This window comes from Tetrao urogallus (genome assembly GCF_951394365.1).
Source record: "Tetrao urogallus genome assembly, chromosome: 6".
Taxonomy (NCBI): Eukaryota; Metazoa; Chordata; class Aves; order Galliformes; family Phasianidae; genus Tetrao; species Tetrao urogallus.
The window spans coordinates 18678649-18699319 of NC_136819.1; the positions used below are offsets into that span (position 1 = coordinate 18678649).

General features: G+C 42.8%; 1 protein-coding gene across 1 annotated transcript in view; it reads right to left on the reverse strand.

Moving 5' to 3' along the window:
- Window positions 1-6583: 6583 nt before the first annotated feature.
- Window positions 6584-20671, reverse strand: part of ABTB2 (ankyrin repeat and BTB domain containing 2) — a gene marked incomplete at both ends in the record, with an annotated part of 128331 nt that continues 114243 nt past the window's right edge. The window contains 12 exons of the mRNA XM_079537886.1: window positions 6584-6781; window positions 8108-8221; window positions 8962-9030; window positions 10812-10902; window positions 11564-11666; window positions 11805-11910; window positions 12522-12700; window positions 13365-13591; window positions 15430-15565; window positions 16717-16813; window positions 18299-18400; window positions 18853-18942. Of these exons, the coding sequence (XP_079394012.1) occupies window positions 6584-6781; window positions 8108-8221; window positions 8962-9030; window positions 10812-10902; window positions 11564-11666; window positions 11805-11910; window positions 12522-12700; window positions 13365-13591; window positions 15430-15565; window positions 16717-16813; window positions 18299-18400; window positions 18853-18942 (1512 nt within the window). The remainder of the gene's footprint in view (window positions 6782-8107; window positions 8222-8961; window positions 9031-10811; window positions 10903-11563; window positions 11667-11804; window positions 11911-12521; window positions 12701-13364; window positions 13592-15429; window positions 15566-16716; window positions 16814-18298; window positions 18401-18852; window positions 18943-20671) is intronic.

Below are 20671 nucleotides of genomic sequence, written 5' to 3' on the forward strand. Positions count from 1 at the left end.
CTTCAGGAAGAAAAGGTGAGTGTGAATTCTGTTTCTTTTTACTGTTGCTGCTGTTAGCTGTGGGATAACGTTGGTATCCTACTTCCTATGCTCTGCTTTGAGAGGAGCTGCAGTGGTTTGACAGGCTGTGAGAGAAGGCTTTTAATGCTTGTAGAGCCCCTTCAAAGCACATTGAAGCTCAGTATTGATATAGTGCTAGCAGTTTAATTGGATTCTGTGTGGATTATTAGTTTGTTATGCAGGTTGTAGTGTTCTGCTTGCTCTAGGTATAGATGATGGTATGGGAATGCTTTCTTCTTATTGCGTGTTAAGCTTTTGTGGTAAGAAAATATTAATTTCTTAAAGCATAAAAGTGGTGTAAATTACAGTGTACATCTTGTGAGTACTACTAAACTCTGATTCTACTTAAAAATTAAAAATGAAGGTTTAAGGGAACTTCTATTACAGTTATCCACGTGTTGTTAAGGTTCAGGACTTGTTTGACTGTCCTTGTGAAGCTGTTCTGATGCCTGAAGCCAGAGAGAGGCAATGGTTGTTTCAGGAAATATGGTCTTATGCTGGTAGGCTGCAAGTGCCTTAGAAACTTGGCTGTCTGTTTTACTGGCACCGTCTTAGGGAAAGTACATTTGCTTATTGATGCAGGAGCCAGACTGGCAGTGAGGCAAAACAAGCAATGCACTGCGTGCTCTTTGAGCATGAGTCTAGGGATGCTCAGAGATGCTGGGATGGAGGTGTGGGATGCTTTCTGAAATAGAGATGAGGATGTAAGAAAGGTGGTCCTGTCATGTCTCCTTGTATGTTTTCTTTCCCCCCCCCCTCACAAGCCAAATTTTGCCAATTTTTACTACTGAATACTGTGAAATAAAATAGGAAACTGGCGTGTTCCCCCAGTAGCTAGGAGGTGATCAGTGAACATATTAATGTAGTCTGGCAAAACTTCTTGTGAATTGTAAGTCAAAGTAGAAGGTAGTAGGCAAAATTAAAATGGATTCTTCAAATAAATAAGGATGTTACTATTTGGCAGATACTGGTATTCAACTGCTTCTCCTGCTTGCTGTCTGTAGTGGGCTGTGGTCATCTTTGCTCTGTTACCTGTGAGTTTGTCCTTTAGTTGTCAGAAACAACTTGAGGGCTTTGAGTTTTGTTTATATTTGCACTTCTCAGTGTTATTAATGACTGCCCCACTATGCCACTCCCGCTATGGAGCATTGAGCAGAATTATGCTGTTTCTACAAAAATGACTTTATTCAGAGCTGAACCATTCTTTTTCAAGTTTTCCGTGCATGCTTTGTGATTCCTGGCAGTTCTTTGGATTCTTCCGCCTGTCAATTGCTCTTTGAAAAGCAAAATGGAAAAAAGATCTCACATACTAAAATAAGTGAGAGAGGGGGTTTTATTATTATTATTTTTTAATTCTATTTTACCAACTCTGGTCAAACCACATTTTCCTCTGTCTGTGCTTTAGCTCAAATGAGCTGGGTTACAATCCCAGCTGGAGGAAGGGCCAGGTGAATGAGCTCCAGCAGTAGGGCACGTCTATCTGTCCTTCAGTAGCTGGAGTGCATCAAGGTTTCATACAGCACGGAAGATGAGAAGGGAGTAAGTTCTGTATCTCCAGATGTTAACTTTTGTTTTGTTTTGCTGCAGTAATTTTTGCTCTGAGTATGTTACTTCTGTACCAGGGTCCCCTCCAGAGGGGCTGTACATATGCGAAGAAGCCTGAGATGGGCTGTTGTTGCAGTGTGTGCATGTAGCTGAAGGCACAGCCCTCTTGGCTCTCCATGATCCGTGTTTCCTGTGCATGGGACAGTTTCTTGCATAACTGTAACCAGAGGCAGTAGCATTTCAGGCTGTTGTAAACACGCTAGGTCAGCTTACAGCTAAGTCAGCTTACAGCTTTCAGCCTTGCTCCCGTGCTGCTGATCAAGTGCCCGGCACGTTGCTGTGTGTCGGCTCTCTCTTCTTGTGCCCACACCAGCTTGCTTGCTTGTGATGACAGTGCTGGGGCTAATTGGAAGAGAGTGGGAAAGCCACATTTAGTGAGCAGTACCCTGCAGGTGGTGGGTAGCTGTGACCTAGTTGTCAGCAGAATCATCCTGCTCACTGGAGCCCATGAGCTGTTCTGACAGCTGGAAGGAGCTGACCTCTGTGAGGTATCTGGGAAGAAGTGAAAGCAGTGAAGCTGAGGACCTTCCCTGCTGCTGGGAGCTGGCTCTGCGTTTTGGGTGGGAGGTGAGCTCCCATAGCTGTGGTACAGCTCCAGTGAGTGGTCTGCAAGGTAGAGGTGGGTATATTGGATGTGGAAAGGCTGAAGGTAGAAACTCAGGTGTACCCTCGTGACTGAGCTGGCACTGGAGGCAGAGCTGAGCTGTGTGATGTTCTGTACTGCCTGTCCTGTGAGTGGTTTGTGAAGCAATGGGCTTGGACCCGTCTGACTGAGGGTAGGAATGGTTTTGAACTGGCTGGCTTGTTTTCTAGTTATGAGCAGTAGGAAAAGAGTGCTGGGGCTGGAAATGACTCTAGTTCTGATAACAGGCCAACCCGTAGTAGTGCTGTAGTAAGGCCTTTTTCCCTGCTTTGCTGTGACTTTCATTGTACAACAATAGCTTTTTTTTTTTTTTTTTTTTTTTTTTTTTTTTTTTTTTTTCCTTCTGCCTGGGCAAATAGTACTGAGAGCAATATTCTGTATTCTTTGCTGTGCATCAGTGGATCTCTTTTACTCAAAACCTCTTGGGGGAGCCAAATCTACCTTTTTGCATCCTCTTTCTCTGTCATGAGCAGTGGAGGCAGCCGCTTACAGCCCCACTTCCTCGAAGGAGTTGCCACTCTTGTGTTCTCCTGGCTGTGTCTGTTACAGCACGTGCAGGACGCAGTATGTGGTCACTTGTGCAGTGTTTGGGGAGGGCCAGTTGGTAGCTGTGCTACATTAACTGGAGCTTGTCTGCAGTGTAAGGGCTTATCATAAAGCAGTAAGGGTTTATTTGACTCTCAGAGGCAGAGTGTGTTCAGGTAGGTGTATGAGTGCTGTTTCCTCTGCTCCATGAAATCGTACAACTATGACCAGCAAAGTTTTGTGCCAGCTTCGCTACACATTCTACTACAAGGGCAGTACTGCATAAAATAGAGGTGCAGCTAGTTAGATGCAAAAATTCTATTTAATCTACTTTCTAGAGCAGAAGTGCTCCAGAGGGAATCTTAGATCTTTGTATTCCGTGACTCTTGAAAGCAAGTCAGGATTTGCACTGGTTGGTTTCCAAACATGCTGGTTTAAGGGCACAGTACAACAGAAAGCATCCCTCATGCATCGTTCCCAGCAGAATACTTTTAGATCACATCAACAAATGCTTGTGATGCTCATTTATTGTAGAACTGGATTTCAGGTCTTGCTGCAGCAGAGAGGTATGCGGCACAGCACCCTTTGTTCAGGTGTGTGGTGGGAAATTGAAGGAAAGAAGCAAGCATTAATAGGTTCTCAGCAGCTGAACACACATTCTGGTTGTATTAATGGCTTCTTCTGAAGTCCTTAGAACCGGTGTTCTAAGAAGTAAAGTATTTGAGTCCTCCTGCAGGGTTACACTGAATCCAGCGTTACAGTTGAGGCATTATCCAAACACCATAGGGGTCTGAAAGATTTATGGGGCAGACTTAGAGGGGGGGAAAGAAATAGTCATTTCTGGGTCAAATTCTTGCTGTCAGCAGAAAGAAACCTCCGTGTGTCTTACTTCACAGATGAGTAAACACCCTTGCTCTTTGCAGCCTGGTTATAGCAAGCCACCATTTCTGATAAATACAATAAGAGGAAGAGACTGAATGAGTCTAGCAGCTTTCTATTCAGGTATTCCATTTTTTGTCATTGCTTAAATCTCTGGCTTTATCAACTGATGGTCAGGGATGAAACCCATGCAGCTATGGCTGCCTCCTTAACCTCTGTCTCTGGGGTTGGCTATGTGTGGGTAATGCTCGTGGGCAGAGTTCAGGAGGGCTCCCTGTGCTGTTGCTCACCTGACTACAGGTGGTTGCCAGTGTGATCTTCAAACACAGGACTACTAGTCCTGCAGCTACCAGAGCAAAGCAGCAGCCACCCAGACCTGTCAGAGCCATCCCAGCCTTCTGGGTGCCAGGGCCATGACAGAAGAAGTGCTTTCTGCTCTGTCACCTCTTCTTTGTTACTATTAGAGTGGAGTGGGTTTGACCTTTAACTCCTGAGGTCTGCCTGATACACACAGGAAAAGAATCCCAGAACTAAGATTTTTCTTTCACATCTGCTTCTTTTCAATGAAGGGTGCCTAGGTAAACTTCACTTAAGCTAGGAAAAATGCAAGTTTTGTTTATTATGCAAAAAAAAAAAAAAAAAAAAAAAAAAGTGTGAACACGGGACAGGGAAATGAATGCCTTTTTATCCCTTGCTTTGAAGCATCAAATTAGGTACATATACCGAAACGATGCAAGGTGGTGAAACTGCAACTACCTTTTTCACAGAAGATTTTAAATATGTCTTTGTCATTGTTAGAGAAGCAGAATAAATAACAGCAGCTGTGTATTTTAAAATTACGTTGTTAATAAAATCCCGGTACATTTACATAAATGACAACATTAATGTACAATTAACAAAGCATTGTAATATTACAGCAATAAAAGAGGACCTACATTTTTGTACAAATAGCTGGAGCAGCTGCTTGAAAATACCTTCCAAGATAGAGCCTTTTGTGGTGGTTTTCTGGCAGAACAGTAATAATTTTGTAGCATCTCTATGGCTTTCTGATAATAAATAGAGTTACTGAAGCTGGTGATCTTCAAAAGTGGATGTGTACACAAATTGGTGTGTGTGCTCTGACCAACGTGTCTGTCAGATGACTGATCCTAGGCTGATTGTTCTCCTTGCATGCAGTGTGCCTGTGATGCAAACCCTTCAGGAAAGAAGGTATGGCAGGTTTTGGCGATTTTGTTGAAGGGTGCTGTAATTCATTCTCCTTCTCTCTTTAAACCATGTCTATATCTTGCACTGGAGCTTATGCTCAGCTAAGCCTACCTCTACCAGTGTGCTTAGTTACAATATTATTTGTTGGATTTTTTAAGTTGCAGTTTCCCACCTAAACTATTGCTTTTCCTTCTCCTTCATCCATCTGTAGCCAGTGCGCACGTCTTAGCATATGCTTTTGGAGGTTGCTTACATAGTTCAGGGGAACAGCTGAAGGTTGGTGAGAGCAAGGTGTGCAGCTATGTATGATTAACCAGCTTCTTAAGCTTGGGCTTATTTAAAAAGGGAAAGGTAAGTAGCCTCAGACACAAAACTGTATCTTGAGCTGTTTCCTGACTTAAGTCAGCTAGGAGAACGTCTAGCACAAGTCCTTTCTATATGGAAACATCCATCATCTACTGCAAGCAAGGAAAAACATGAATCTTGAGTATTTCAGTTGAGGCATCTTGTGTAAGTGCTGCAGCCCAAATGTCAGAGTGCAGCCTACCTCGAGGCAGCAGTCAGCAGCGTGCTGTGCACGGTCTTCCCTGAGGTAGTGGAAATATCACCCCATGGATGAGGATATGGAGGCAAAGACTTGATTTCAGAGCTTGTACCCCCAGCTTCTCTCCAGAGAGAAAACAAAGCATCAAGCTGTACGTTTCTCATGGTCTTACGGAGATTTTTATTGCTTGTTTATGCTATCAGACAGTTTTTTCAGCTTAGCGATAGCTGCTTCTACGCCTGTCTTTTAGAAAGTCTCTCTTATGATGTCAGATCTCACAGATAATGTTCGCAAACATGTTTTTAAGTTAAAAGTGGATTGGTCAAACCTCTGTGGTGAAAGTGTAGACAGTACTTTTTCCTCTCAAATTGGATCCAGGTTAAACAATTAGCACAGTGAAACCGTATTTTAAAAAAGTTTTCTTCCCTCCCTGCCCCAGCTCAGTTCTTCATATTATGTGTGAAGAGCGAGTAATTCCAGAGTTAGTAGCTCCTACTCAGCCTTGTACATCTACACAATTTCTCCCTCAAGGTGCAAACAGTTCAGGGGAAAACTTATGCCGGAGTCTCTTGCCGTGTGTGGAAACTGGTGCTTGTTAACTGCAGTGAAGGGGTCTGCATACATCAGCTTCTGTGTTCAGACTGATGACTTGTTGAATGGGCAGTGGTCCACACGATTAGAAAACTCCTTCTATGCAGCCTTTTTACAAGTAAAATATCTACGCATATGAACTAGGTGGCCATTATGGTGTGTAGACGGACACTTAAGACTAGATATGAGGTGTTAGATCTAGGTAAGTTGCCTCACTTCTCTGCAGGCCCACATTGTACGTTGTTTGGATGGCAGTATTGATCTCTTCGGTTGGGGTTCTTTGCTTGCCTGCCCAGCTCTTGATCACACTGTTCACACAGCGTAGCTCTGACAGTAGTAGCACAGAGAAGCCAGCTCCCCTCCTTCAGTGGGATGAGGCACCCCCCCCCTTGCTGATGGGGTATCTGATGCAGGGGACTTCCAGCGAGAACTGATGACTCCAGAAGGCAGACAGGAAAGCCTCAGCTCTGCCTGAAGCCGTGTCCCCGTGCGGTTTGAACCAGTGCTTCTGCCACTGCCTTGTTCCTGCTTCACACCCTTGAGGTGACATACACAGAATGCAGGCGGCCAGCGAGGGCTGTCTGCAAGTCCCGCAGAGGGTCCAAGCCTTGCACTTTGCTGTTCCTGCCGTAGATCAGCTGTCTGAATGAGTCCTGCTCTAGAAGAGAGCTCATGTGTTTAAGGAAGAAGCCTTCACAAAAAGCCGCTAGTTCAGGTGCGTTGTGTATCTGCAGAAAAGTACAGTCAGTTAGCTCTTTCGCTATGTCACAGACCTATGGACGTGCCTGGGCCTAATTTCATTTCCAGTGTTTTCTGAGATTAAAAAAAAAACAACAGTGATGACTATGGAAAAGAACTCTGGTAGGACCAGTGATGATTGGTGATTTCTATTGATGCTTTTTGCAGGCACAGGTGTGAGCAGAGAGGCATTTAAGCTTTTTTTAATTTCTTCCTCTGGTGGGCTGCTGCTGGCAGAGCCATGGGGCCTGCAGGCCAGTTGCTTCCTCTTAAAGGAAGAGAGCAGCTGGCTGATGAAGTGGCCAAGGTACCTGTTCTGCTGTGCAGGCAGGGAATGGTGCCACAACATAAAGTAATGCATTGCCAGATGGTGTGTACAACTCATAGCAATAGGAAATATGTTTCTGCTAGAGAATGGAGGTGAATGTAGGAAAACAGGGATTTTGCATTTCTAAAACATGGTGGGGGGCAGTCTGGCTGTGATCCAGTTCCCTTTCCTTCAGAACTGCTCTGGGCAGCTAGGTAACGGAAGAAAAATGAAGTGTTCAGTACTTAGAAGCACTGTGTGCATACACTAGGGTCCTGGGAGTTTTGTGCAAATAGTTATTTAATGAAAAGTACTGAAGGCAAAGGAAGAATGATCCTTTCCACCTCTACTGTTGCATAAGGTTAAATTGCTAAAATGGACCAGCCTGAGTTCCACAGGATAAAAAAAAAAAGAAAAAACCCAAGTCTGATAGCTGGGCAGCAAAAAAAATCAGTGCACCATTACGGGCAAAGTAAGGGTGCACATCTGCCCCTAATACTTGTCTTTTAAGGGATCTGATGCTGTGTCTGACAAACTTCTGGGAATGGCAGGCTGTTTCCTCAATGATTTTATTGATAACAATTGTTGGGTTGCTTGATATAAAGGTTTCTGCTAGTTCTGGAGCTATAAAAAAGATATTTCAGCAAGAGTGCAGGGAAAGGGTTTGCTGCTTAATTGCTGTACTGTATGATCAAGTGCCTCTGCTGCTGTAAGGATGTGAATCTCTCGGGCTTTGCTGGATGATGTTGCTGTTTCAGCGCCCCCAGTCACCTCTACACAGCTCTATAGGGATCTCTCATCAATTTCATACATGATTGCTTTGGATGGAAAAACATACTAGCGTTGTGGAGGACTTTACAGGCTGAAACATAACACATCATCTCACTTGCGGTTGTGGCTGGGGCAGTTACCAGCATAGCAGGTACCTGTTCTACGCTCATTGTATTTACTCACTGAGATGAGACTGCTGCTTCATTGTGATTCCTAAATAAGGCAGTTTGGCGCATACCTTTGCATATTTATAGATGCTAACAGAGTTTTCCATGCTGATCGTCTGGGCACAGAGGATTTCACAGTGTCTCTGGAGGCCGTCCAGTTGAAACAGGCTGGCAGCCGACAACAGCTATTAGGAGGAGAGAAGCTCGTGAGCCTTGAAAGAGCTAGGGAACAGTGGACAGACAGAACTGATGATCTCTTCTCTGAACAGTATGAGACTGCCTCGTTTAACAGCTCAGTCCTCACGACGGAGCAGGAAAGCCACTAGTACAGGCTTGCTTCTCCTGCATCTGTGCTGCCTTTTGTCACTATGACAGACAATTCTTAGGCTGCTGAACAGCCCCTTTTCTCAAAAGAAAGCAGAACAGCTGTGTGTAGTCTTTAGCAGCAAACTTCAATCTCAGCAGACCGCTTGTGACTAAACAGCATTATTGTAAGAGGACTTGTTTGTAACAGGGAAGTGCTCTTAGTCTGATTTTTGCTGAATCGTAACTAGTGCTGCAGAAGTTCAGCTTGTTTCAGTTGTTTCTTTGTGATTTTTAAGCCCCTTGCTGTTTGGCTGCTGTGGAATCAGCTACACCATCTCTGAAGTCTTACTTCTCCCAGCTTCATAGAGGAAGCTTTCACACAGCTCTAGTACCAAAAACACTGCAGTGGTGTATTGTTTTTTTTTTTTTTTTTTTTTCCCCTTGTATCTCATGGACATAATTTCAAATAATTGCTAATTCTCATTTCCAAGAAACTGCATTGCAACTTTGAACTTCTGTACTCTTGGATTGCAAGCTTGCTGTTAGCTCCTAGTTTTTGCTTTTCAAACCCTGTTTATGCTCCTGTGCACTTAGCAAGATTAGAAGAAAATACTCTCACCTCTAAGATATCAGTGGTGGGAATTTCCATGGATTCTGTTCCTCCATAGTATAAGTATTGCATCAGCATCTGGAATGGGAAGAAGGCCAGCCATGAAGCTGATATCACTGAAGTCAAAGGGGGCTGTGAATGACTGCACTCCCCTTCCTGAGCAGACAAGGATCACATAATATGCTGGCTCCCATCTCCACTTGGCTTTTTTTTTTTTTTTTTTTCTCTTGTTGCAAGTTTGCTGCTTTCTAATACTTATTTCTTCTCGGGTTTTGAAGAGGGCCCTGCTGAAGATTTTAAGCTGAGAGAGTGACCAGTGTGTCTCTGATACGAATATCCTTGTAAAAACATTCTTGTTTGGTAAAGCCCCACAGGCTGGTCACACACAGCTGCCAGCTAGCTGGAGCACTGAGTCTGCCATGCCATGAACATGTGTGTTGCGGGGACCCCCCAGCCTCTTGCCTCTCCTGCTGTGCTTCTAATCAGCTTCCAGCCTCCCCCTGCTGCCATTGGGGCAGGAGGAAAAAGCCTAATTGTTTGCAGCAATGGCAGTTGAGTCTCTTTGATCTCCATGTGTGCACCCCAGCTAAACCGGGATTGCCATATCTAGGGAACAGCTCAGTTTGGTATTGGAAAGGGAAGTCACTCCGCTGTTCTTATACTGTGGAAGCAGGTATGGATGCATGCTGTGCTTACCACTTCTAACAGTAGTGGTAACAAAATTAAGCTTGTACTTGTAAAGTTTTCCTATTTGAGAAAGCACAGGGAAGGCAAGCTGCTTTCCAGCAGAGCCTCAAGCAGAACCTAGAGCTCCAGTGATTCAGTTTTCTGCCCCATCCTCTGAATGCTGTAACTGAGATTACTGTAGAATGTCAGAACCTCTTTAACTAGCCTGATTTTGTTTACCATCAAATCATCTAGTTCCAGGAAGTATTGCCACTGTTTTACTTTTTAATTAGTTGCATTCTTCAGTGAAGCAAAAGTTTATCTTCTGAAACCTTTTGATGTAAAAATTTTGCTAGGGAGGTTTAATTCCACTTGATTCTATTTTACTTTTTGTCGCTTCCTGAGTTGCATAGTTTGGTGTTGGATGGATGACATCCAAACTTATATAGCCCCTTTCAAGTAGGACCAAGATGTTCCAACAGGCAATTTCCATTCTCTCAATGTGAAGTGATGGCAGCTTTGTATGCATCATAGAAAGAGCCCCAGCACTGTAGTGAAGCAATTACACAACCCATTCTGCACTTTAGATTTTTGTTCTGTACCTTTCTTTGAAATTTGAGGTGCAGACCTGGAAAGCTGGAATAACTAACTGGCACACTTCACTGCTTGTTTTTGTCCTTGGGTATGTGCTAAGTAACCAACTTCACCTACATCCTGAATTTTAGGCCCATTAAATCCAGAGATGTCATAAAAATGAAGTGAAATTCTCGATTGTGAGCCTTTCTTGAAAACAATGTCACTAATTTCTGATAATGTGATTTGAATTCATTTTGAAGCCTGCAGTAGTAGTCTGTGTAATCAGGGTAGTCTGCCTGCAAGTAAGCTTACCTTTTGGTTAACAGAAACTGAGATCTGCCTGGAAGCCTTTTAGAAGTATGTTAAGTATAAGACTGTTTCTCCTACCTTATCGAAGAAACAACTGTCTAGCAAGATTATAAACAACTAAGCTGTAAGTTTTTGTTTGAATTTGGTCCTAGTGAAAGGCTAGAGACAGACTTCAGATTCATGGAATAGAGGTTGAATTTAAGCTCATATCTAGTTGTAGCTTATCAGCAATATTAAGTCTCGGCCCTCACAGCCTCAAAGTAATTGAGAAGATGATGAGTAGAGAAAAGGTGGATTATGCAACATACCTTGAAAATATTGTATTTCATATCGCTAATTTCAACAGTCTTGCTTCCATGGCTGTCGTGTTCCGTTTTATTGGTCATTAGAGTCTTAAACCTGAGAATAATTTTAATAGATTTCTGTATTATTACTTCACACACTCATTGCCTGTTGGCAAAGAGTCTAAGCAAGGTGAAAGATCTTCCTTTGTTACCATTTTTAAGTTGACAACCAAAACATTCCTTTTAATCTAAAGATAATTGCTTTGGAACTCCAGGGGCAAATTAACAGGTAAATTGCACGAGATTCATTCAAACTCACATTGTAATAGTTGAAAACATTTATTTTGCCACTGAGAGAGAGATGCATGTGTACCAGCCACAGGTGAAGTGTGGAACAATTGTGCCTCTAGATAGCAAACCGAGAGGGGGAATGAAAAAGGCATGGAATGCCTTGGTCTGTGCACTCCCAACTACTGCACAGGTTACTAGGGGTTATTACTGATCAGTTCATGTCAATGCAGCCGAGGATTTCTTTAACATATACTAAGAATGACTAGGAACAATTGAATGGCTAGAAAAACTCATCCTTATGCTGTGTTCTCAACATTAGCAAAGATGATATGGACTAATCCTGCAGCTCTGAATTATGTCTGCAGACCATATCCTCAGCAGCTGCATTACTGTAGTGAGTGATGAAGAATTAGTCACAAAAAATAGAGAAGGGTCAGAGCTTCCTTTTATATTATGTACAGAGCTGTAGAAAGTGACTTATTTACCTGTTAGATGCAGTAACCAGCAGAACTTTGTGTGCATAAAACAGCTTTCCTTCTACTAAGAAAGTCACATCAGACATTTCTTTATTATTTAGAAAGTGAGGATCTGTTAAAGCAAGAAAAGAAAATGAGGATGAGTTTTGGTGGTTTTTTTTGTTTTTTTTTTTGGTTTTTTTTTTTTTTAAACAATATATGCTTTCAAAGAAATATTAAAAAAGCTTCAGTGTTTGGGTGAGCATCTTACCGAGCCGAGCTGGCAATGTCTTGTGGATTTCGGGAATACTGGGTATAGGACTGCTGCCGTAGCAATGGGTGAAGATGGATGCAAGCTGCTGATTGATAGAATCATTCTGTGAGGAGAATAGAACAGATATCAATCAGCACTTTGCTCTGAGAGAGTTTCAAACATTCTGTAACAGTTCTCTCAAGGCAACTGCTCCTTATAAGAGCAACCTCAAAACAGAAGGACCAGCCACATGATCTAACAGTGCACTCTGAAAGAACGCTCTCAGCAACAGTTTACAGGCCAACCCTCTGTCATGAAATAGTCATAGGTAATCTTTAAATGAGAGAAAAGAAGGAAAATGTTGCTGAACAAAAGCTTTGTTCAGAAAGCTCCTAGAAGATACTGCTGAAGTAGCCTGAATTGCCCAGTAGTGTAATGATAACGCTTCCTGTTACATTTGCACAGTTTCAAAATCCATTTGCTGAACTGAACTTTTAACAGAATAGCTTTCACTGATACAGAAATGAATATCTGTATTGTGAGGGCTGCTTTTTTGATTCCCTATCATTGGGCTGCGTATGAATTTAGATAAATGCTATTGGGGTCATCTTCACACTGCAGTCACAGGGACTCGGTGTACGCACTCAGTTGTTTTTGATGTGCCCTGGTTTATACAGTTGCAAAAGACCTGGCTCAAACACTTGATTTTGATGCTGTTATAAAACTAATGCTTACTTTGCTGGTTTTGAGGATATCGAACATGAGCTGAAGCCCTTCGTTAACCAGTTCCTCATTATAGTCTTCTTCCTTAATGGTGACAAATTCCCGTAAGAGGGTCTGTACAACCGAGTAGCGACACTGGTAGAAGGTTGTCCGTAGTGATTCGATCCACACGTGGAGCTTCCATGGGACTCCTGTAGCCAGAACAAAAGAAAGGTGATGAATACAGAAATAACAGTGAGTGGATTCCTCTGTTAGTACGTAATAACACGGAAGCGTTAGTGCTGAAGTAGATCTTTTATTTCTTTACAGCAGATACATTTTTGTCTTGTCATTAAAGGTGACTGAGCTGGGTCACTGACAGATTAAGCAACTTGTCTACAGTAGCAGAGGACTGGTAAACTGGTCCAGGACCGTCTGCTGAGTGGTAAGGACCAGAGACTCCTTGTTGTGTACTTAGCTTCATCAATGGTCAGAACAGAGTAAATTTATACTAAACTTGTTTGAATACCTGATCCTACACATAGCATGAGGTCTTTTTCTTGTTGTTGACAATAGACACTCAAATTTCAAAGCTTTTCTTTTCTGCTTTCAGATCAAATCTGTTCTTTCACCTCGAGAACAAACCCACTTTAACCCCTGATGTTACCTTTGTGTTAAAGGGGCTAGCCTTATAAACAGAGTATGTGAGGGAGAGAGATGGCCCTTGCTTTTGATTATTAGGTATAGCTGTTTCCCAGAAACTTAGGATAGATTCCCAGTTGGGGTTGCAGGCATTTGTCCAAATGAAATGGGAAAAAGCTTTGTGTTCCCTGAATGTGCACAAGACTTAAAAAATAAATGAAGAAAACACCTTACCAAGTCCTCTGAGCTCCATGGTGATATCTACGTAGCCATGCTCAGCACTGTAATACATGGCCTCTTGCAGGGCTTTCGTCCTTGTTTTACATAGCTTGACTTGTCCCTCTGTGGAGCTGCCCTGGCTGGAGGTGTCACTCTCCACTCCCTCAGCCAAAATCTCCTCCAGTGAGAGGACATCTCCCTTCATTTGCTGGGGCTGGGTCAGGAGCTTGCGCAGAACATTCCTGAGGAGGAACAAGTAGTATTGCTTATTAATAAATGAAAGAGCAGCAATTCAGGCAGGACTGTTGTGATTTGGGTTTATAATTTGGGTTAGCAAATGACTTCATTCCCAAAGATAGAGCTGGGCTTTGACAGACATCTCGCAGATACAGAGCAGCATTTAAGACTCCTCCTTTCCCCCTACTGCAAGATAGAAATTGATGCCCTTATAGAAGGGACAAATTAATGCAGTATGCTCTTGTACCCTAGCAGTACCAGGACACATTTCAGAGTGCGGGAGCAAACTGATTTTTATTGCAGCCTATACTTTAGCACACTTCTAGAAGCACACTTCCTTCTGCCAGCTCTATCTATGGTAACACCTAAAGCTCTGAAGTAAGAATTACAAAGCATCTGTTAGAACCCGTGCTGTTTCCCTGATTGACCAACTTTAGCACTGCTGTTTTAGTTAGCCTTGCTTTCTGTACCAGCAAATAGAAACCATAAAAAATGACAGTTCTGCCTCACTAAATCCAGGGAGAATTTTCTGGTTTGGAATTTCAGAGAGCAGTTACAAGAAAGAGGTTTTCTTATGTCCAGACAAACACTGTAGGCAGCTTGCATCATTTGGTCTCCCTGCAGACAGCTGCAGCCATCTGCAACAGACATTCTCATCCCCGGGAGTCCATGCAGCTGTGCACCACACTGCCACTAGCTGGTGCTCTCCTTGCACCCACACGACTCCATGTGACTAGAACAGGGGAACTGCAGGCTTTCCATCACCCTCCCCTAGCAGACTGGAGAATAAGCCTTGAATTTCAGTTTGCATGGTTGGATGTCACAGCAGGTTGTGGGAGGGGAACAGAGTTGGGATCAGAACAGCGTTTCTGTAGTTTTACACTGTAAATAACAGCATTAGGCTGTTCCAGCTCTGCTGTGTTTGGGCCTCATTTGAACTTGAGATGTTTTCCCTGGTGTAGCCAGATGCGTGGTGTGCCGGGAGGTGTGCTTTTGGCTCTGCTGTTACACACATCTGTGTGCCAACTAGGTAGCTGCTACTGAGCACGTTGCCATAAAGGCGTGTGGTAACGCTGCAGGAGACCCCCTGGATACCACTCAGCCCATCTCTGTGGGTGGTGTGGGCCTGTTTTAATTGGCTCGTTATGCTGACATTTTTCTGGGAATTGAAGAATTTCTGGATGAGTTTGTACATAACATCTTATTTCTAAATAACCACCCTGCAAGCAGGGTTAGGAAGCCTAGTCTAGCTTTTCAGTGTATTAATGAGCGATCTCTTGGTCGGTCACCCAGAAACCAGTGATACATTCAATTGAATTCTGTAGCTGTCTATTTTTGCCACTTCTTAATGTGATGGGAATCTGTCTCAATATCATGAACTGCTATCTTTGCAGCTAGCCCATAGGTGGAACTTAATCTGCTAAAGGAGGGCTAGAACCAGCTCCTCTCTACCCTCTCAGTGCTGCAGAGCTAGACCAGCAAATGAGAGAAAAAACAAGTGACCTTTCTGTTGCATTTTGTGCTTTTGACCAAAATATAATCCTTTTCTTTTTTTAAAGGTACTATTACTGAATAATGAAAATCTTGCATGATTTTTTTTCCCCTCAAAAGGATGCAACAGAAAGCAGCTACTGGCTTACAGAATCAGTCAGTTCCCCCCAGCACTACCTACATCACAATTAGAATAATCAGAGAAACTAAGCAGTGCTAAAAAATGGTCACTGTCAGCATTAACACCATCTTCTGAACTGCACACGCAGGGATTTGGGCAGAAGATAAGCAATACACCTACAGTGTGTAAGCCTTAGGCAAAAAACTCTTCTGAACATGAATGGAGCTTTACCTGTGTCCGTGTGCAGCTGAGTGACTGAAACAATTCATATCTTCATGAAGTGAAGATGACATGCCATTGACTTCCAGCATACTCAGGAGGGGGTCGGCGCCCCTGCTTAGCAATAGGCTGACCAACTCATAGTTCCCTAGGAAACAATTAACAGAAATATCATGTCTCTTTCTTTTTTGAAACGTAACTCAGGATGTTATCAGGCAAAGCGTACCAGCAGCTTTTAAGCTGCCAACTAAGGTTTTCAAAGCATCCTGTAAGCATGTGTTAGGCTTCATGACACCTCTCAGAAGAATGGAGTCGCAGAGCAGCTCAACTACACAAGAATGCACAGCTAGCTACAGGCAGAAAGAAAAGCTGTTCAGTTGGTGGGTGAGGTAACAGAGAAGGCCAGAAGGGAGTTGTTGACCATGGCTTCCATAGAGCCACCTTGCAGACAGGTATATTGGTACAGTTCACATTCACCTGGGCACTCTTCCACACTTTTCATAAGATACAGCAGTGAGTGGTGGCAAGAGACCTTGCACAATGTGCATCTTTCACTGTGGCATGTGGGGGAGGAGGCTTTTTTTTTTTATCCTCTCAGTAAAACTTGGAGCAGATAAGGCAGAGATTTGTGTTTGTGAAGGCACAAAAATAAAGCAGAAGGAAATGAAAGGGGAAAAAAGGGCTAGAACTGGCATGCTGAAAAACAACTTTTAGACTAGCGCAGACTTGTTTATAGAATACTAAAATCTTTACAGAGCTAGGTAGAAGAAATGCAGAATTTTACTCATATTTAATAAATTAATAAAACAAATGTCTCGATATAGCAGTTCTTCTTTCCTCAGGCTGAATTTAAACTTGTTAATTTTTGCATCTGGAAGTTATTTAGATCCAAGACATGCCTAGGCTAGACAGTAGCTGTTTTATGTTTCTTCACAGAGCCCCATGCAAAGGAGGAGCCGTTTCAGCTTAAGTATGGAGGCTGCTGGCAGGAGATAATAGTTGGTACTCCTGGCAGAAGTAGGCACTCATTTAGTGCCCATCAGCTGTTGCACATGATTGCTGTCAGTCACTGCCAACTCAGGCTGAGTTCACATTAGTGGTTTAGAAATGAAAAAAAATGCTGACTATCTAGCTCCTGGTGTTGCCCATTAAGTATCTTTGCTGTATCTGCAATACCTGCAGACCACAATGCAGAGCAAATCCTAACACATTTTACAGATCCCTGACCCAGGCATCAATTAGTTGTGCTTATTTTGTGATAGCAAGAGACAGAGCGTGCCATGGTTGCGTGTAACTTACCTGCTGCTGAAGCCAGTTGAAGTGGGGTCTCAGCATAGTTATCTTCTCCACTGTTAACAGCAGAGCCCTCAACGTGAGCACCAGCATCCAAGAGTAGCTGCAACAGACACATTTAAAAACAAGGAGTTGAGAAAACAGCAGTTCAGCAGTGCTAGGAAGGAAAATGAGAAGATTCATGATGAAGGGAACATCTTAAAGGCTAAAGCAAGATACCTTTTGCAGGTCAAGTTTCTCATGCGTGTCTTTGATCAGCCTAGGGCTAATGCCTTACACAAATGTCAGAGATTTATTTTCTTTTGCTTTACTGTACTTTCAGCAGTGAACTTATGCTAAAAAACGTTCTCAGCTGATAGACTGGAGAATATCTACTCTTTTTTTAATCTCTTATTATGAACTTGATTTTGCTACTTGTGATTTCCCAGCCCCAAAGAGCTCTGCAGTCAGAGTGTCTCGAGCATAGGAAGTTAATCTTATTTAGTTTCATGATGTGTGCAGGAAGCATGCTACACCTTCAGGGAATTAGCCCTGGAGGCCAAACATAGCCCTTGGTCTCTCCCAAGCCCTGTGGAGCTTGTATAAGAAGGCCCTTAGTGATTTGCCATGCACAGAAGTGGCTTTCTTTGAACACATCAAGCTACTCAAAAGGCAACTGCATGTCTCCTAGACAAAGGGGAGGTTATACATCTCTTATGGCCAAGCAGTGCTGGCAGTCAGCAGCAGAGGGGCATCCAGAGCAGCACCACTGCAGCAACAGTGAGTGCTGTCCTCCAGCCAGCAGCAGAGGTTCTTCCTCTCAGTGTGAGTGTCCAGATGGCTGCAATGGGTAATGCTGTCACAATTAAGCAGTTTCAGCCATCCCTGATTAATGGTACTGGCCTGGGCACAGCATATACATTCACATTTTTATTATAAAACTAAAACTGTCCGTAGAGCATGACAACTGGTTCCTTGACTGGTTTGCTGGTGAATAGTTGAGATGCCAACAATTCCAGGTAACTATCCTATGGCAGGCCTTACCCGGAACAGTGATTTCATACACAGAATCCAGAGAAAGCTCACATCTACACTTTAAAGGATGGTTGCCAAAGGAAAGATTATATAAAATCTTTAAAAGTTTTAAAGCAAGCAGACACAGTGGGTATACAGTCCAGTAGGAACTTTGGCATAGATCCAGTAGGATCTATCTGGCTACAGCTCCTGGGAGAGTCACACTTATCTCTCATGTAAATTAAGGCTGTCCAGTACCAAAGGCTGTGCTGGCAATTTGCCAGGTGGGATCTAGTCTTTGTAATTATTTACAAATGTACACAGAATATGACTGTATGCAACCTCCATTTACTTACGTCTTTTTTTTTTTCCCCTTTGAGCAGAAGGTAAATTAAATTCAGCAGTTACTGTCTTGTTTTGGTATTGGTTTTGAGTTCCCCTTGAAGTTTGAGCAGAATTTCCAGGATTGTGCTCTATTCTGCTGCCTCTGGCATTCATTCCATGGAAGAGGGAGCAGGGCGGGTGAATGCTTAAGCACATCAGTCCCTCAGTATCTTGGGCAAAGATTCCTGACTGAAGACTTTCTTCTGCTTACCTGAACAACGGATATATGCCCATGTAACACAGCAAAGGTGAGAGCAGTCCAGTGCCGGCTGTCAGGATGGACTGAAGGGTATCGTGGAGAGGTACTGGGAACCTGGGCAAGGAAACCAGGTAGTTATTAATCACTGCAGCATCTGTCTTCCATAATCTTTAGACTTCCATATAACTGGCTTTCCCTTTGTAAGTGATGGCCCCAGGGAACGGTAACAAATACACTGCCAGCACTACTTGCTGTCCCGTCCTCTGGGCCTTTTTAATCGGTTTGTTGGTTTCTCCTGGCAGCAGCCCTTTAAGGAAGGAGGCCCCTTCACCTTCACCATGCCTATTAGACTTGCCAGTGAGCACTCCAAGAAGTCCTGAAGGTATTTTCCCCTCTCCCAAACTTATGAAGCAGTGACTTCTGAAAGAAGTGCCTTGCCCTGAGACTGGGGCAGAACCTTCCAGAAACAAAGACTTCAGTTGGTAGGAGAAATTTGATAGTGGTTTAATAACTGCTCTTGTTAGTTTACAGACTAAGGATGAATGATGGAGTACTCCATTACTTACTGGTATATCTAAATTTGCTCCAGCATCTATAAGCATTTGGACCATTGCTTCATCTCCAGCAGCACAGGCATACATCAGCGGGGTCATACCCTTCAAGGGAGGAAAAAAAAAAAAGAGTTACCTTTCTATAGCAATAGCAGATCTGTCACAGAGACAGAGTTTGAATCTCAGGCACAGAGTGTGAGTGTGTGTGCATATGTTAAAAACGTTTTGGTTTCAGTGTAGGGCTGGCTCAATGTGCAAATATGGAAAGGCGCTGTGGTCAAAAGTTAGAGGTCAAGACTGCTACAATTATTGAGCTTCATAGGCTGCAAAAAAGAAATAGCATTTTTTTCTGTATCATTTCTAGCCAGATGAACTGAAAGCAGTACACAGGAATCTACTTGGCAACATATCCCTATTGCTAAAATGTTACTTGCCACAGTATTTCAGCATTTCAGTCCCATAAGTCTGTCTCTGTTTAACCAACAAACTGTGATGGCTCAGAAGTGAATTGAGATAAATGAGCCTTACTTAGACAGTTAACTCCAGAAGTAGCTAAGGACAGAAAGGAAAATGGGCCAGTCAAATCAATTTCTGCTCATATCCTGTAGTATTTTGTCCCCTTTTAATTACTTTGGATATTTATCTCTTTCATAGGTACTATTTCTGCTGTTCATTGTGTAGTAATACAGGTTCATCTTCAGATAGCTTTATCAAAATAGAAGCAAATCTCAAGTAGAGGAGTTCTGGTTTTGAATCTGCAAAAATCTTTTCAGAACAGACACAATTCCAGTCTTCCTACACATAAGGAAGCTATACCATTTGCAAAGATGTTCAGGGGTGAGGGGCAGAGTAGGGTTAGCTTACTGGGGCTTTGCAAGGGAGACCAATTCTTTAATACGGACAAGTAAACTTCACTGAGAATTCAAAAATGAGCTCATATTTATTGCCACACAGTCAGGGTTCTAAAACTACCAGGTTTCTATAGAAATACACACATACTTATTTCCCCAACTCAGTTTTGCATTCCCTGCTTGCTGCTCAGTATTCATGGGGAAGAAGAGATTCTGGTTAAAAACATAGGAAGAGTACTCTGCAAACACAGCAGAGCTGCCAGCACTGTCTGGTCCCCTTGTTCACAGGGGGACTGGCTAGAGGAAGACATCAACAGGATTACAACAAGATCATAAATAAATGACAGCAGTAAGTCCTCAACCTTTCCAAAGTTGCCTACAAAGCAGGGTCCTTACATAGGAAAAAAAACAAAACCTCTCCCAGTTTGCTGGTTGGCTGCAAAGGAGTGCCGTGATATTACAGTACTTGTTCACAGGGCAAAATATCAGAGAACAGAGCAGTTGTGCTTTGGAAGAACAAAAGTCCCGAGGGCTACGTGAACAGAAATTACAAAAAGTTAAGAAAAAAAATCAAGGAAGTAAATGGCAGATTTTCATAATATAAATCTGCCACCAGTGTCACTTTAACAAAGTCAATTTCAAGGGCATCTGTGAAATGATACATGTCTGTGACCACAAAACTTATATGGGATATGTAAATAAGGCGTAGTTAAATGTAGCCTTCTGCAGGAACAGTTCTGCCCATGTTTGTATGCATTTTCATATACCTTTTAAATTGCAGAAAGTACCATGGAAGACTCACTCATTTCACAAATGGGTCTGAAAACCTCTTTACTTGAATGTAAATCCTTCCTACTACTAATAGGATAAGTATCCTGTTGTTTCTGAAACATGACAGGTCTTTCTCATTGCTGTGACATCTGTAATGAATGTTTATTTGTGGGAGGTGGATGGTTGTTTAATTTTTTTTTTTTTAATTAGAA